Below are 19,023 nucleotides of genomic sequence, written 5' to 3'. Positions count from 1 at the left end.
TTTAAAAGCGCAAAATCCTGTCTCTCTTTAAATGTTAAATGGTGGTACTATCAGGAGAAAAAAAGAATATAAAGCTGTGTGGTTTCAGACAGGAAACTCTATATACTCCTGCAAAAAAATAATTGAAAAACAGATTGAAAATCTGTGTAATCCTTCCTCAAAAGTCAAGCAGACTTAGTAGGCATTAAAGTTTCAATCAGTGGCAGCTACCAATAGCACTGAAGCCCTGTTAACCCGAGCTCACTTTGCAGCCTGTGCCGTGCTTGGAGTTTACCTCCACCTCATTTCAGCCTCGCCAGATGGCACTGGCGCTTGAAAATATGTAGAAGCATTGGCAGATCTAGCCTACAACACAGACGTCTATGACTGGCACCAAGAACTGAAGAGCAGAGTGAACTCCCAGTCAAACACAGACTTGAGTCAAAACCATTAAGAACCACTTAGAACGATTACAAACAGCAGGAAGAGAGAAGAGAGAAGTAAACACAAACATACAGCATGTCATTTCAAGCTCTTTAGCTCTGTCGTGTCTCTGAGAGCTAAACTATGCATTTTAACTTTCTCGTCGCATCACCCTGAAAAAAAAAAGCAAAAAACAAAAGAAATATTAGCGGGCCACAGCAGAAAGAACAATTGCAACACAATGGATTTTGAACAAACAGTGCGCAGTGCAGTGGTCCAGACACTGTAACACACTGCATGTCCTGACACTGTAACGCACTGCATGTACTGAGACTGTAACACACTGCATGTCCAGCCACTATAACACACTGCATGTTACTGATAAGGTACCATGAGACTGCAGCACATTAAGTGTGTAATGCTTCCTTGTACCACTGTGATATCTATACTGTTCCCATTTTCCCAAAAGGAAATTGTGACATTTGTTAAAATGTTCTGTGTTTTTTTTGGGGGGGGGGGGATTTGATTCCCCCCCCCTCCCCTGAGTCATTGCAAACCGAATCGTCCTGCATTGAAGCACTGTCTGGAGCTGTCTCTCACTCCAGGGTCTGCGTGGGTTACACAGGTAGTCAGGAGGAGAATTCTCACTTTCTGACTGGAAGGTAAAGCAGTGTTGCTCCCTAGTTGTTATGCTGGTGATGCAGGGCCAGTGTGGGGTTTCCAAATGGCTCTGCAGCAGATGACTCAAGTGTCAAAACTTCAATGGGCCCTTTGGCCTACTTACTATAGATACACCACGAGTGGCTGATTACAGCTGTACACAGAACATAAGAGGCATTGAAATTGGGCTGCCACCTGGCTCCATAATCTCAAGACAGGGCAGGTTTATTAACTCACCTCTAAACCACAAAAGAACAGTTACACACAGTGCTTATAGCGACAAAGAGTAGGTGGGATGGCAGAGTTCAAAGGTTACACTTCCATGTGATTTGTAGTGAGGTTGGCACTTAGCTGCGCAGATTGGTGCACACTCGTGCGCACTGACTTCATTAACACACCTTCATCACTGACAGCAGACCTCGCATGTGCAGACGCACACAGGCCAGCGCGCTCGCTCTCACACTTCATTCTTCATGCCTGAGAGTTGCAGCACACAACAGACACAAGCTGGGAGCAGTGTAATATAACCTGGATCCAGCTGGAGCTCCTGTGGAGGAGTCCTCTCTCTCTGTCTCTCACCTCTGGGATACAGTCACCTTGTTTCAGATCGGTTAAAGGAGTTCTAAGATTTTTGCTATTGCTACATTTTATTCTGTTGAAGGTTATAGCTCAGTTTGGCGCACACTGATATTCCACCGACATTGTCACTTGTTATTTCCAGGTGACGTTACTTCTTACCTTTGCTTCATCTGTTTGTATAAACTCCAGGCTTTAGGAGCATCTGAAAATTCAATGGTTAAGTGGCTCAATGCTTGTGTCCAATGAACTTCCAAGTTCATTGGACGCCATTGTTAAATATGACTCACCAAACTTATCATTGGACACTCCATAGAAGAGTCGGGCCTCAGTGAAATGTTATTAGGAAATGGAAAGGAAATGGATTCCATATCAAACAGAAGAAAAAGGCAATTGCATATCCAATACAGTTTTAGTTGTGAAAAGCTGTTAGATCATTTAATATTAGTTCACACTGCCAGAAGACGCGATCACATTACACCGTGTAACAATTATTATTTATTTTTTGTTCCTGGGTAGTAAGTGTTATTTCCTAATTGCTTATGCCTCAAAAGTATAGAAAATGGCTATTATTCCCCACAAACTTTGCTTTTGTGACCAGGCCAGGTAAATTTAAAAATATCCCTATTTCCAATGAGAAAATGGGTGAATTTGTGTCTTTTCGTTCACATAAAGTCAGAAAAAAACAACATATGACTCCAAATTAACATGTATTTATACTAAAGTAATACAAAAATGACTACAAAAGATTTAGAAGTGAGCAGTTTTTCGAGAGTTACGATTATACTGTATTTATAGTAATAAATAAATTAATTTTGAAATATCACTGTCCTGGTCACAAAAGCAAAGTTTGTGGGGAATAATAGCCATTTTCTATACTTTTGAGGCATAAGCAATTAGAAAATAACACTTACTACCCAGGAACAAAAATCGTGTTACACAGTGTTATCACTGATTGTGTAGATTGCACATAATCGAAAAAGCAGCATTTGTAACAAGTTTCTTTCTTTTTTTATTAATACTTGTTGAGTTTAAATGGCATTACTTGGGAAATCAGAGTATCTACACAGCTCTGAAGAATACAAACAAGAATCAAACAATCTTAACACAAGGGAATGCACACATGACAATTCTGATCATGCTAAATGGATTTTAATCATAATGAGTTTGGCCCAGTGTAATCTGATCAATTCCTAGAGATACAGTTATTAACTGCAAACAAACCATGAAGTTTCCATTATGTAATTCAGCTTGGTCACGGTAAAGTCACAGCATTACCCTGAAGAAACCATTAGCAATCACTGCACTAGCAGCAATCGCAACACAATGGATTTGAAGTATTGTGCACTATACAGTAGCACACAGTCTGGTACTGATATGGTACCATAGTACTGCAATGCACCAGTATGTATCGATGTACTACTGTAATTCATTGATATATGAAAGTATGGTACCAGTGTGGTACCATTCTCATACCACTATAGCTGAGCCAACATTGCCCCTTAGTAAAGAACTATTGGATTGTCATCGAAGATCATTTAGGAAGAGCAATAAATATGCAAAGAAAACAGATTACAGCAAGCATCACTCTTAAATAATTGAACAAAGTCTGTTCAATTTCTTTTTGCTCAAAGACTTAAAGACCTGGATTAGAGAAGTGCTTCTGCTGATCAATTTCTTGTCTTGGGTCCGTGAATTCGTCAGAGCTGAGTAAGCACAAGTATAGTGTTTATTTGAGCAGCGTTCACACAAACACAGCAGCTCCCAAGAGCCTTGCTACAGAACTGTCCTTCACAAGCAGCAGGGAAGGGGTTAATCAGATTTCCGAATACTTCCCTTAAGAATTTGCCGTAATATATCAGCACTGTAATTTTCCCCAGATCTTTTTTATATGTTGGAATAATATAATAATAGTTAAGGATAATATTAAATATTGCAATAAGAAACGATCATTCGGGGTCTGCTGTGCTTTCCCCATATTTTGACTACCCTTTTACTATAGTTACTTCAGTAAAGGAATACAGTGTGCTACTTATTCAGACACCCTCATTTTCAATATCCACAGTTTTCTATATCTGAAGTTTCACACATGGCCTGGGGAAATAAAAACCCTTTTTAAGCTGTTCTAACTGCGTCCGTTTGTGTTCCAGTTTGCCTGTTGGCTTTGTAATCGACATAAATACGCTTCTCGAAGACTCTTAACATTTGCATTTCAAACCATCTGTTTAGAGTGGAATCTGCAGGCACACTTTTTGCAGCACCTGTGACTCCTAACAACATCACAGCAGCTAACCAGTTATACTCCAGAGATTGAAATGTTTCTCAGGACAACATTCATCCATCTTTATTTAACAGAGCCATTTGCAATTTCCATTTTCCCAAAGGCAATGTTAACTGTGTTTCAAAACGCTTCCGGGTACAACAGTACAAACTAAGTTCTTGGTGGTTGGATGTTTTCAGTTATGGTCTATGGCAAATCCAGCAGACACTCAAAGTGCCTTTTCATATTACTGCTTCCATTCCTACCTTGGCCAGCCTGTTTCCTCAAACTATACCAAAGAAACATGCTTTCACTGATCTAGCACAGCCTATTGTGGTTTTAACGAGTGCTAATTGAATCTGTTAGAAGGCTTGTTCCGATGGACAGATAATTCATTCATTTAAAAGGGAAAAAAGCAACTAATACTGTGACTGCCAGCTAATTTACAGAGCTTGTGTAATTTTCACAGAGAGACATGCCACAATACTGACGCCAGCCTAAAAGTTTATCCACAGGCCACTAGGCCAAACTGCTTACCCCCTCCACCCCAGTCCCCCATCTCTAACCATAAGCCACATAGCTCCCCCCTCCCAGTCTCTCATCTCTAACCACTGGGCTACACTGCTTCCCTCCCTTCCAGTTCCTCAGCTATAACCACTGGACCACACTTCTTCCCTCCCTCCCAGTCCCTCAGCTATAACCACTGGAGCCACACTGCTTCCCTCCCTCCCAATCCCTCAGCTATAACCACTAGAGCCACACTGCTTCCCTCCCTCCCAGTCCCTCAGCTCTCACTGCTAGGCCTTACTGCTTCCCTTCCCTCCCAGACCCTCAGCTCTCTGCTTTGTCTCTCTACCACCTTCTGTCACTCAGTTGTAACACACATCCCCTGGTTAACTCTCTCCCTACGGCCCTCAGCTCCAGTTCACTGGGCCCAGGTGTTTTTAGAACAAGGACACACAATAAAGCCCCTAGCAATAGCAGCACAATCAGAGTCAAATTAATCCACCCCCATCTGCTGCAGCCAGCCAACCCTCGGCTCATGGAAAATGGATTTGAGCTCACAAGGGGTCTCTGAGGAACCCACACTGTGTTTTATTTGTTCTGACTGATTTAATTTGCATTGATTTATTTATTTATATTTGGCCGGCAGTACAGCCCTGCGTTCTTAATTTTTCTGCAAAATCAATGTTCTCTAAGCAGAAAAAAAACATCTTTATTTCTGAGCTCTTTATAACAGGAAACAGAACAAGTCAGGTTAAGCGTGTTTTGTACGGTGTAACCCTTTTCATTTTTCAGATTTTCCCAAGCTTTTCCCCTGGTTATACTGTGCATTTACTACAGTTGATTGTGGTTTGCTGTGGTGTGCCATACCTCTCTGTGCTTTACAATGCTTCCCTATACTCTGCCATGTTTCCACTTTGCTGTACTTTTACTGTGGGGAACTTTTAGAAGGGACACATTATCTGCACTCAGACTGTCACTTTAAAGCAAGTATTCTAATATTCAGACAAGCACTGCTTGAAATGTTTTCAGTGGCAACAACAGCTATGTTCAAATGTTTTCCTAGAACAGAAATGACTGGATCAAAAAGATGCCAATAGAAACCAATGCATGACGTCTGGAATTAACAATGCACAGCAGTGTCGCTCTCTTTTCTGTGAGAGGGAATGGCATGGGCTGCCACGCGTATTTCACTCCTGATTGATCTTTGTAATTATGCTTCTGTTTTCTAGCTCAATCAAAATGAAAGAATATTCCAGTGCTGAAAGTAGAATCAGAGTTCAATCAGAGTCCTTCAGAATGATTGCAAACATCAAAAAAGATCATTGTATTTCATGTGAAGTCCTTTCGATCAAGCTCTTCGATTTCATGTCTTCTTTTCAGGAAATCTGTTACGCGTGCACTTCCTAGGGGGTTTTATCCTAGCACTGTCTTCTGAGTCGTGTTACTGGTGGAAAGCATGTCAATCTATAAGGGAAGCAGCTGGTTGGTTGAATCCATTGAAGGGGAGGCGGGAATTGTGAGCTCCAGGTGACCAAGGATGTCAATGTTAAAGCAGGGCTTGCTAACAGAGATTACCTAACCCACTGTAGTAGCAGATGTTTTATAATAAAAAAATACATCTGTTAAAGCATATTTCTTTCACAATGACATATTTGAGATCTATATAGGGCTGTGGAATGTATGGAGTTGTTTTGTGAGCTAGATCATTATAAAGCATGATCACTTTCCATCAAAGATACACAGAGCCATTTCTTCTGATTCACAGCTCAGGCGTGGAAAAATAAAATAAAAGTAATCAAGACTCCATCCCAAAAGCTCGACAGACGTGTCTCTCAGGTTCCCCAGCGGAGCCAATATTTAATTTCTATCAATTACTTTAAACAACTGTGAGAAGTAAAAACATAGCCACGAAGTCAGAAGGTCACGCCTTTGAGTTTTTAGAGAGACGGACTTCAATTGCCGGGGGCACTGTAGCACTGTAATGGATTTTCATCAAATTATTATTTTCTATCGAGTGACATAAAAATCGAGAAATTTCATTTTTCAAGCAGGCCGTAGGGTTAAAGAGGGGGGTTTTTCGATTCACGTCCTTTACCTTTAAATAAAAACTCATCACTCAGAGAAAGTTTTTTTTTTTTTTTTATTAGAATAGATAGCAGCAGTCACCCACACAATAATCACACTCCCACGCTGTCAAGGGCAAATCAGGAGCAAGTTATATTCCTACTTTGTGGCATACAAAGGAAGAAAACCCTTACAGAAAAGGTAGAACAATCTTGATCTCATTATAATCCTGGTGTCTCACCCTGAAGAAACCCGAGCAGAACCATTAGCGGACCACAGCTTTACCAGCAGGGCAACACCATGGATCTGGAACCAATATTCCACAAGAGTCTTGATATGGTAGCGGACTGTCTGGTACTGCTATGACCTGGAATGGGTTTGCAGTATTTATTTGTTCATACCATGGTCATGTCAAAATTTTACCATCCCTTAAAATGGAAAAGATTCATTGCTATAAAAACACTTCAGGGGTCCATAATACTGCCATGAGGCCAAGTACCCTGGTCTAGCCCCCTCCCCAAAAGGACCCAAAAATGCATTCATTTTCATATTCTATGAGGAATTTGTGATCCACACAATGGATTTTGAAACCCCTTGGTAAGAGGATATAGTGGTGGTGGTTGTTTGTACATTTTTTAAGCTTCACTCATGTGCAGTTTCTGCATAACCTCTGAGAAGATCAGATTCTGTAGAGACACCACGACACACAATGTATTGCCTTATTAAAAATCCCAGTAATGATGACTATATCAGGAACTGCTACTAATCACAAAGAGTGCTCTAGTCTTTTAGACTTTAAAGCCATGTTCAGTGCACACACAAGACTGGAGTTTTAATCAAATCTTAACAGTGCTGGGTTGATTTTTAATTCTCTGTACAATGGTCCTGATATGGTAGCACACTGGGTCCAACACCATGTGCCCATTTGTTTAAGCCTGGAATGTATTAGAATGTCGCATCAGTGTCGCTGTGCTGCATTGCAAAGCTGTACCATTGCTGATCATTTGGGAAGCTGGTTTATGAAGGGGTTTCAAATCGTTCCTGAAACTGGGTGGAGCCATCCCTCTGCTGTATAACCGTGAGCCCTTTTTCTGCCAGGCACTAATCAGCAAGCGACTCAGCACAGTCCCACAGCCTTCTACCTGACAGCACAGTAATTAACAACTCACACTAAAAAGCTAGTCAGAAACACCTTCCTTTACAAGAACTTATTATCGTGTGACTTTTTACAGCAGCAAGGCTGTGGAAATCCACTTTGGGACCAGCTATAATGGGACCAGGCTGTCACTGCTAGAATTGTACCCCATTGGATATTTTCTGGGGTCTAAGTTCAATGTCTTTGGTGGTTCACCAGCCATTCACTAGACAGGCTCCATGCACTGTGTCAGACGTGTCAGTCTCTGCTTGAGAGAGGCCCAGGACTGAATGGCAGGCAGGGAGTGTTCAGGTCAAGCTTGAGCTGCTCCAAGTGCTTATGGTACTTGACAGCAGCCAGAGCCATTATCCCTCACCTTTTGTGAGCACATAATTAAAAACAAATTCATTTATTTATTTCTATTTAAAACAGGACCAGCTACAAACTGTGCAAGGACAGACACCTTGCGTTCGCTCGCTCTCTCTCTCGCACACACACACAGACAACCCACCACCAAGCAGCATACAAGTGTTATTATTGAGAAAGAGAGACCTCTGATGGCAGAAGTGAAAAACTACAAGATTTAAAATAAAATGTCATGCAGTCATTTTGTTACAAGATTCCCCCCCACCAAAAAAACATTTGGAGCTTCGGTTTCATGTACCTATCAGTTATTACCTGCTTTCTGTGCTACCCTGCAGAAATGAACAGTGAAGGGAGCAAAACGAACAGTAAGCAAGAGAAACTATAAATAAGCAGAGCAGACTTCAAAGAATCGGGAGGGAATAATTGCTGTAACCACAGCAACAGAACTAGGGCAGTAACCTCTGCAGAGCTCACTTTTCACATGCTGGTGCTGTGTGCAAAACTAACTAAAAAATATCAGCCACATGAGAGAACGATCACTCAATAAGGCTCGTCTGCTTTTCTACACAAACTTTTTTACATGCTGGGTAGTGAAGCATATTGTGCTAATGCTCACTGCTTCCCTTCACAAATGATCTTCAAAGGAAATACAGTAGTAGGTAGGAAACACTTATTTGCAGAGTGGCTACGGTATGGGATGGGTTACCTAGCCATGTTGTTGATGCTAAATCATTGGGGTCCGACTTGAAAAAGACAGAGCAGCCAGCTCCTAGGAAATGGGCTAGCACCGATGGACAGAATGGATTCCTTTTGTTTCATTTTTTTATGTGCAAAGTTCTTGTGGCCCAATTGTACTACAAGGGCTGCTGAAACAGGATGCCATTGCTAGAATTGTACCACATTGGTCTCATATTTCAACACACAACATACTGGGAAAAAAAAAACAACACTCCGTACTAGCTGGTAGTCCATTGCGGTGCCACGGTTCCATATCAATACATAAGTGCCAATAGCAGCAAGGACGCTGGCATGAGCAACACCTCAAAGCATGCCCTCTTTATTGAATGAACACAAACTTCTTACTGTGATAAGTTTGTCACCCTGTGTGTTTCTTTAAAGCACAGCTTACTTTAGCAACTGAATAATAGTTTATTGATTTTACAGGACACTAGCAATAGTAACTTGACCTGCATCACCTGAACATGCAGTTGGATCTTATTTCTTCAAACAATGAACATGCCTTCTATTTGAATCAACCAGAGAACTGAAAAACAAGTTTCATCCCATTTTTTTGGGTGTAAAAATGTAAGTGTGACATACAGACACAGTGCCTCCATAGCCCAAGACTAGTGCACTCCCCTCTCAAGTAGAGAAGAGCATCTCTGGATACATGTGTGACATGCAGACCGCTGGACTGGATGCCTCCATGCTAGGGATGTCACTGTATCAAATTTTGTCAGTATGGTAACCATCAAAAAATATACCACGGTTATCGTCATACTGCAGTATGTCGTCATATTTTTTGTAATTTAAAGAATTTAAAGAAATACACTCAAGTCAGGTCATTTTTTAACAAGAAAAATAACTTTAATTTAAAGTTTTAAAACAAATACAACACACTGGTGCTACAGCTCTATCAGGCACTACCTAACTGGAAGTAGGGTTCACTCCAACTCACTCAGGCTCAGCAAAATAATGCTGCTTTTTTATTTCAAATTACTGTGGAGAAATGCCAAAATATAGTTATTTTCTGGGCTCAGTCTGGAACGACAGGGGGTAAGGATGTGACCACTGCAACTGAATACCCTTTTTATCAGATTGGACGACATCCCATTAGTTAGGAGAAGCAAAGTGTTACCTAGCAATAGCCAATCGAGTGCATTTTAAGACATGCAGTGCCCTGGACTGCGTGTTAACAGCAACGAACACAAAGGAAAGAAGAAAAGTTAAGGTGGGTATGACACTGTTGCAAAGTTAAATGGTATCTAGGAGACACTTTTTTTTTTTTTAAATGGGAATACATTTTTTTACAGTTCAAAATAAAAAAAAAAATAATACAAATGCATGTAGCATCTTAGAATTAATTATATAGTAGTAAATACCGAGTTTTTAATTATCTGCATTGGTGTGTGCTTACAGGGTTTCTCTTGACCGATACGACAGATAATAGCTACTGTTACAATTTGGTTTGATAAATTAATAGGAAGGTGGTGAAAAGTTACAATGCTTTGTTGTTGTTGATATTTTCAAGTATTTGTGTTTCATTTACTGACAATCATATTTGCTAGTGATCATTGTTTAGTAGGGTGGTTTATATTAAATAGGACATCACTTATTTAATAGCCTACTTGGATAATCTCATGCATGGCAGTTTTCAGAACTTGAGATGTCTCATTAGTTAGTTCTAACTAATGGTTCTTTGCACTGCACATTTGTACACAGATATTAAAAGCACACAGATAGCTCTGTGTTAGGAGCTACAAGTTGTTAGGTCTTTGCAAGAGTCAAAATCCCAACAGCTGCAGAATCTGGAATCTGCCTCTTCACTCTGCGAAGCTCAATGGACAGGGAGGAATGAACTGACTGTATGTGTTTGATTCTCTTGCTTAATCTTATTATCCATGCCCAGTTCAATGCAGCATCCTCTGCTCTAACTGTTTTACACAGACAGCAGCTGAGGCAGCACTTTGCAACACAGGTTGGCTTTCCAAGAAGCACTTTCCCAGAGTACCACAGGAATCATACAGCCAGCTAACTGATATGCAGTTGCAGTTTTCCTCCAGTATAGCCATATATTTTAGTACTAGCAACACTAGATTCACCACTGCCCTAACTACACTGAAAATGAGCCCTATAGCACTGGAAGTGATCAGGAGCAGCAAGATGCAACTTCAATCTTAAACACTTCATTTATAATGCTGTACTTGTCAAACGTACAGCACAACGTATTCAACAAAACAGAAATGGGTTTAAAGCTTTCACTAGCATGCCTTGCAATTACTAACAACTAAAAACATTCTAACAAGAATGAGACCCTTTGTCTAAACATGTCAACTGCCTGTCATTTTCTGTATGTTTTATTCCGATAGGATGAGAGTTCTGGAAGAATCTAAAACAAAGCAGAGTCAAATACAGAACTTTGAAATATATTTAATGTTTCTAAGAACTTCTTTGTACAAAATGTTGTTCCCAAGAAAGAAAAATCTGCTCTCTGGCCATGTTTAAAAACCTATTTGTTAGCTGTAACTTGGCTCAGGTTTCTAGCATTGGGTAGATACATATACTGAACTGAAAAGTAAACTGAATATGAAGAGGCTTGAGTGCACAAAATGAAATGATAGGTAGGGCAGCCCTTATAAAAATCTTCCACTGTATCATTTTGCAGTTTTTTTCATTCTTTTCTCTATGTTATACAATGCATTTACCACAGTTAACCATTCTAGAATACCTATGCTTTCCATATTTCACTGTGATATATTACACTTGTACTGCTACACTCTCACTATGGTAAACTTTTAAAGAGGGGGTGCAGCTAACCAACACATATCTAATCTCTCTCGCTGCCTGCTCTGTGAAATACTGGGAAGGCGGAGTTGTACAGCATGTTTTGGGCTCAGCAAGTTTAGGGGGCACAATCGGGTACCCATTTATTTTTCAAAGGGCAGAAACACTGCACTCCTTTGAGAGTTAACCCGTATTACATTAGTCCTTTAAGTGTAAAACCCAAGTTCCTTATTGTTGTGCGTTTGTCGTTTTGGTCGTCCAGACTAGTGACTCAAGCAAAAGAACCCCACCTGTGCTGCTAGCAATCCATACAGAGCAGGCTGGTCACATTACTTGAACAAAGCGAGAGAAGGACATGAAATCAAAGGCTTACATTTCTAGGGCAGTGAAGCACATTCTCTGCCAAGTTATTAATAAAGCAGTAAATCCCCATGAGCTTGGCTAGTGTATACATGTGCATCTTTACTTTCACACAGGCAGGAATCCACATACCTCCAGATCCAGACACTGTAAAGTTGTTGTCCAACATTGTGGTTTTTTATGCCTGTGTTAAGGTGATTTAACTAGAAGTTCATTCTTGATATTGCTACACTGTGTATTTCCAGCAATACCAAAGGAAACTCAAAACAGTTTGGCTGAGCTAGCCTATGTTATATCTATGGCAGGCAACTGGAACTAAAAATGTGAAGATAACCAAGGTTTCTGAAATCAGCCAGCACTTCCACAGTATTTATACAAAAATAACATGCTGCCGTCAGTTGTTAGAATTTACTTTCTCAAATATTGCACGCACATTGTCCGTATTGCTCAGTTGTGGAGTTGCATACAAGGAAAGATAGGAGAGCACAACCTTGTAGCTACCTTATTTAGTTCAGAGAAGACCCTACCAGGTGTTTCATCCACTTGCTTTGAGGTAAACCGGAAATGGTGCAGAAATAGCCAAATACTTTGCTGGTAAAACACTTTTTATACAGAAAAGTCAACAGTTAATAAATACAGACTGGCATTGTCCCTGTACAAGTGAATGTACCCACTGTCTGTCTGTGTGTGTGTGTGAGCTGAGAAAATCATTTTAGAAAGCAATCTGCTCGCACCGTCTCCAACATTGTCTAGTGTGTTGCCTTGTGCCCCAGGTGTGAGGAATCCTGTTTGAGGCTGCTAAAAAAACAGATGCCATCACATTCAGGTGGGAGAAACTAATTGGAGTGGGTAGTATTTAAATACTATATTTCTGAGTTTAAAACAACAGCTTGGGAAATAAGGCAAACTCAATCCCCACCCACTTAGTGAGCTCCCTGTATAATAATTGTGTCCCTTGAGAAGAAAGGGTTAGAAAGCAGGAACTAGCATGGAGGAAAGGGCTGCTCTATGGTGAATGAAAATGAGGGTAGTAGTGAACATGCTCCATGATGATAAGAAAGGGAAGTGAATTGTAAAATCCCATGGCATGCACCTTTAAAACACCCTCTCTATAACCAGGGAGGGTAGAGAGTCAATTAACCGTTAGGATTAACAGCAGCAGCACAACCTAACCAAGTGATTTGATAACCCCAATTGGACAGTCAACTGCAATAAAGGGAAATCAATTTCTGAAGGTTAAAATACCATTCAGAAATACATACAGTAGCAGATCAAATTTAGAAGGTGAATATAAACCAAGTTAAAATCCTGAGAATTATCTTGCGATCGTGACATAACCAAATTGAAGCATAGCGATCCTAAGCTAATTATCTTGGGATTTTGATAGAATGTAGCAGACAGCTCAATCCAGATCAACTTCACATCCTGCTTGGGGGACAGATCAACTTTAACGATCCACATCCAAGCACAAGAGCAGCTGGGGTAAGGGAAAACACTTCCAGCTACCGGTCTCCATCCTTCAGAAGTTACTGAAAGTCTTGTGAGGAGGAGTAATCCCACACAGCATGAAAAAAAAAAAAAAAGGTCTGTACGAAGGACACACGAATTGAATCATCTCCAAACAAGAAGATCACAAAAATGGAGATTGGCATTCAAGAAAAGTGGTTCAGCCCCAATCCCCTCTCTCTGCCAGTCACAGCAATGTCTACAGAGGCCACGCCCTCAGCCCCCACACACAGGGGCTCAGAGGGTGGATTTGGGTCCAGTGTTGACAGGAATGGCCCTCAGTTCAGTCCGCATGCACAGGTACTCCCCGATCACAGCCATCAGGGCCATGCACACCACATTGACCAGCCACCAGGAGAGGGCGCCGGGGAAGCGAGCATTGTAGATCCAGCAGCCAATCAGGTGGAAGAAGTGGATCGTCACGGTGAAATCTAAGCACTTCTTCCCTCGACGCACAAAAAACCACAAGCCAAGAGCACTGCGGTCAGGAGATCAAACAAAAAGACTGTTTAGAAATCAAGGCTTGAAGAAGCAGTTGTCAAGGGGAAACAGCTGGTTTGAGGGCAGGAAATAGGTTAATTTAAGAAAAATAGGCAACATTAAGTAATTTGAAAAACAAATAAAAACAGGCACATATGGGCAGAAACATTATTAACATACTGGTCTGCAGTTCCCAAGACTTAAATATAGTCCTGCAGTGTTGAACAGCTTGTACAATCTGATGTAGAAACAAAATGACCTGGATTTTCAGAGACACAGTCGCACTTACCATGTGAGTGAGTTCAGAATAAACGCCATCATTGACAGTCTGCCCTGGGGTGTGGAGAAGCCTAGAACCTGCAAACACATTGATCCAAGATCATTACTGTCACACTGTGGACAGAGACTTCAGTGCTGGGGAATGCCTGTAGATGTCTATTTCACTTGACATTTTGCAGTGTTGTGCCATAAATTAATTGGCTTAAATCTTGAGTTTAGCTTTGTGCGGCAAGATTAATGCAGATATTAACACTGAAGCAATATTTTGTAACTTTATATAGTTATTAAACTATACAATCCTAGGACTAGAATATTCCTCCAACTCAAATATGTAACTTTATATCAACCACAGGACTATCACACTAAGAATATGCAACACAAACCAGACCTTGCTTGTGGTTCTGATGGTCAGTTTTCCCCTTTGTACGCAGAAGGTACTAGATCTCAAAAGATATTTAATGTGGTATTATGCTTGCTTCAGTTAGAGACATTTGTGTAGTTACATAATGACAAAAATGAGAAAGGGGAAACAGAGGCTATTTCTGACAGCTGTCAGGACCTGCCTCACAGATTCACTTCAAAAGCAACAAGAGCCAAGTTTGTACCCAACTCTACACATAATGAATCATCAGTTCTGCTCCTATTGTGTGAATGTTGATTTACTAGATGTACATTTTTATAAACCATTATTATACAAATGCAGATACTCTGCACATATCTACTTAATTTCCACTGTTTTTTTTTTTTTTATTTGTTTTTTTTACATATTTTCCTGCAGATCAGGACTGCCTCTATCCGTGACCTACTTACATTGAATGCTGTGTGAAGGAGGGACAGATGGCAAGCATCAATTCTGTATTAACTGTTCTTCCATGGATGCAGATAAAACCATGTTTAAGTGAAAAAATAGCACAGACTGTGCCAAATTAATGTGGCTATACTAAAATCAATACAACACGCTGTATATGCTTGCAAGTAAGAAATGTGAACTGCAACTTGCAGTCTGTCTTGATTTCTATTAACATGTTTAGATTTCAAGTAAATATGAGTCAATATGCTGAAGTAGTGAATTACTGAACAAGTCCAAACTCAAACCAAAGCACTGCACAGTCCTGTGCATTTAATACTTTGTCAGTAAAAAATGAATGAACCGTACGCTAGGGTAGTCACACCACTAAACTGTTGTTGATTATGCAAAAGTATGAAGAGACATCAAGCCACTACAGTCCTGTGTATTCATCTGATGGAGGAATAAGTGAAATCACTTCCAAACCCAGTGGAGCCAGAGCCCAGGAAGGTGGGCATGTAGCAGACGACAGGCTCTCATTTGCTCCAACTGGCTTAAAATATCGAACCATTTTAAAGAATGCACACGTAACACAAGAGCCTTGTATAGCGAGAATATATAATGCTTGGCATTAAAGGCAGTCAATACGTTATTGTGTAATTGGTTTTTACCTTTGTCAAAGATCTGATTTGTATAGATATAAAGTTAGGTACAAACTTTGTCCCTTCTCACTTTCAAGGAAATCCATTGAAACGAAGTACTTAATGCAGATGCTGTGATGGTGTTTCTGTATAAGGTTACAGCTGCTGATCCCAGAGTACACGGGTCTATTTGGGGATTTATTTAATCATAGACACTCCTCACCTCGTAACTGAAGATCTGATCAAGGGATCGGCTGTTCTGCACAAGGCTGTCAACTCCAGCCAGCCACAGCCCCAGGAAGCTATAGTAAATACACTGCATAAGTATGATCTGGGACACAATCAGGACCGGGTCCCAAACATAGCTGCGAAAGTGGCCCGCCATCCCCACACAAAGGGTTTGAGTTAACACGCTCACTCCTGAAAGAGCAGAGAGCAAAGCAGCCAGGAGGGGGAGTTGTGGGGCCCTCTACTTCTCAGACTGGAATATCTAGACAGGCTCTTCACTGCAGAGAAGCTGAAAAGAAAACAGAAAAACATTCACAGCTCTCTGATCTCTAGTTCAGTCTAGAGCTACTCTTGGGCTGTGGCTCAGTGTAAACCCTACCTTCACAAAGTGCACTTTTCTGGCCATAATCCTCCAACTTACAAGAGCATCTCTCTCCATGCTTTGTAGCAGTGACTTAATAACTTTATACTGATTTACACGTGTGTGTAAAAATAGATATTTTCAAAAATGAACATGGGTTAAGCACATGACATATGATGTCTCAACCTATTTGTCATATTATACACTTCTGTGCCTGCTTGAGAATAGCGATTCCGGCGTACAGGGTAGGGTTTTAAGTAACACAGCTGAGTACTTTGAGATGTTATTGCACTAGATAAGGGCTTACCAGCACCAGTTGTAGTGTGTTAAAATCTGCCATATTTTTACAAAGCATATGACCATATTTATGCCCTAAAATGTAGTTTTTAGTTTCTTGTTAAAGGAAATCACTGAATCTTCCCTCTGCTTGCAAGACAAAGTGGTTATAAAAGCAGGTGGAAACGCCTGAAATGTTTCAGGAGAGCAGGTTTCTAGATGTGTAAAATACACTATGGACAGAGTGATTACACTTGTTAACAGAGTCATTGAAAACAATAAACTGACGCAACTTAGTGTTGAACTTGACGATTACGTCATGAACCGTCATACCATACTGCCACCCCCCTGAAATAACTAAACGGTTTTTTAACGTTTATACGTGCAAAACATAACTTCTTATTTCAATCTTTGTTTTCATATTTGCCAACAGTGTATTGTTCATCGCTGTTAGACCGCCCTCTTACACATTTGTGTAAGTCTAGATTATAATAAACTAAACTAAGGCCGTCTTTTCCGGTGGCTATTTACAATAATCAAAAAAACACACATATAAGTATTTGAAACCAGAAAGGTGACTGGTCTGCACAGGTAACCCCGTTAATTCGTATGATTAAGACAGACTGTAGGTCTCTCCAGTCCAGGCCCCACGACCCGCTACCCCGGTTCCAACTCACCGTTTCTCTCTGGGCGAAAATACTCAAATTAACAACAACAATATCGACACGTCCGTAACTTCTAAACCAGCAGTTGGTCCATGAAATTAATTTTAACAAATACTTAACATGTATTACAATCGACACCCGAGATACACAACGTCAACTTCCCAAACACACAACTAGATCGGAAACAGAAGCGTTAGGGCAAGAGTGGGCGTGCTATGGCGTCACGGTACTGGCAGGATAAGATATGTGATTGGACAGAGAATACATCCGGACTTATGGTAGTTGATAACGTTGGCTTTCAAGTTCAAGTGACATACCAGAACTGTCGTCATTGTTTACAGAAATGTACAATGACGTTAGATTGTAGGGAAAAACACAACCTACGTGGATATTGGCACAAGGTCGAAATTGAGAAAATAATTAAATGTGACGCCAACTATTGGTAGGGAGGGTAATCTTAAACAAAACAAGGCTTGCTGGTGAGCGGGTGACCAAACTACTGTTGGGATTTCGACAGATATTGAGTGTATTGGCCAGTCAGTGAACGGGCATACCACTCACTACCCAACATTCAGATAACAAGCTCAGTATTAGTCGTTGTCATCCTACTAGTGCATTAGTAGTGTTGTTGCAAACTGTAAATAATTAGCAGATTATAACTATATAACCTGCTTCAATATTTGACGTAGTTGGTAAATTTGATTGATTTAACCATTTAACCACACACACACACACACACACACACACACACACACACACACACACACATATATATATATATATATATATATATATATATATATATATATACACACACACACACACACACACAATATATATATATATATATATATATATATATATATATATATATATATATATATATATATATATATGTGTGTGTGTGTGTGTGTGTGTGTGTGTGTGTGTGTGTATACACACTTTTTCAGCTGTGTATTAACGTGTCCTTTTTTAATTTGTTGGGACCTTACCAACATATATCTAATATTACTAATGGCTATTTAATTACGACCTACCTCCCGGAGTGTTTTGTGGGGAAGCTGCAGAGCCACCTCATGAGAACCGGTAGAGGCCTGTAAAACGGGATAAACCAATCAGGTAAAACGGTAAGCAAGTTTGCGTTTTGATATTGACCACACTCGTCATTATACTGAAGCCGACAGCTTTGTAACGTCGCGATTGGAAGCAGTCGGCGATCTGCGCATGTTAATATAATAATCAATGGCATTTATTTACGCGTGTGTGTTCCAAGTTTTACAGTTATACCATATGGATCGATTAAGGGACAGTGTGACACAACCCTGCTTTATGCGCGTCAGCTGAAGAGAGTAATACTGTGTTATTTCAGAAGTGGCTGCGCGGTTGTCACAGTGTGATATATGCTGCACACGGCTTTACTGCACTAATGTTTGATAGCTTTACTGATAGTATTTATAACTTTCAAAAATCTATTGTTGGTTGATCAGTATGATTACTTTTGCAGTGCACACGTGGGCAGGGTTGCTTTCCTTGTTGGTGAATTGCATTTTAATTGAACACGTATCGCTGTCTGCAGAGCTTGCCGTATGTTTTAGGTGTTTCTATTGCTTTTGAATTGAAAAGTGTTATTGCGAGTTTTTCACTGGATCTCAGATCAGGCAGCTGTTGTGTAGGTCTGGCGAGACGACGCTGTTCATTATTTCAACTCGATTTTAATTTGCTCAAATAAAATGCTTACTATAATCATTGTGGAACTGAAACTGTATATTTGACTGTATTACAGAATACGTGCTCTTGCATTTACGTAACCGTCTCAGTCACGTGACAGACAAGCGCTTGGCTGTGTACAGAAAACTGGTATTTCCATCGCTTTGTATTACCAAAGAGGTGTTGACTTTCGAACATAATAACTTTAAAATTCACTGAAACATAAAAGCCATTCAGCCCATCTAAGTGCCTCTGGTTC

The 19,023-nt window shown here is 40.4% G+C and overlaps 1 protein-coding gene across 1 annotated transcript; it reads right to left on the bottom strand.

Annotated features, from left to right (window-relative positions):
• Window positions 1-11,104: 11,104 nt before the first annotated feature.
• Window positions 11,105-17,265, bottom strand: LOC121298011 (protein SYS1 homolog). Its single transcript, XM_041224696.1, has 4 exons — window positions 17,070-17,265; window positions 15,751-16,044; window positions 14,110-14,177; window positions 11,105-13,818 (listed from the first exon to the last, which is right to left on the bottom strand). The coding sequence occupies exons 2-4, from the start codon at window positions 15,910-15,912 to the stop codon at window positions 13,578-13,580; spliced, it is 471 nt and encodes a 156-aa protein (XP_041080630.1). The 5' UTR covers window positions 15,913-16,044; window positions 17,070-17,265; the 3' UTR covers window positions 11,105-13,577.
• Between the last annotated feature and the right edge of the window lie 1,758 nt (window positions 17,266-19,023).

Source organism: Polyodon spathula, chromosome 23, assembly GCF_017654505.1.
Source record: "Polyodon spathula isolate WHYD16114869_AA chromosome 23, ASM1765450v1, whole genome shotgun sequence".
Taxonomy (NCBI): domain Eukaryota; kingdom Metazoa; phylum Chordata; class Actinopteri; order Acipenseriformes; family Polyodontidae; genus Polyodon; species Polyodon spathula.
The sequence above is the reverse complement of the archived record's forward strand: the minus strand, read 5'-3'. Positions and strand labels throughout refer to the sequence as shown.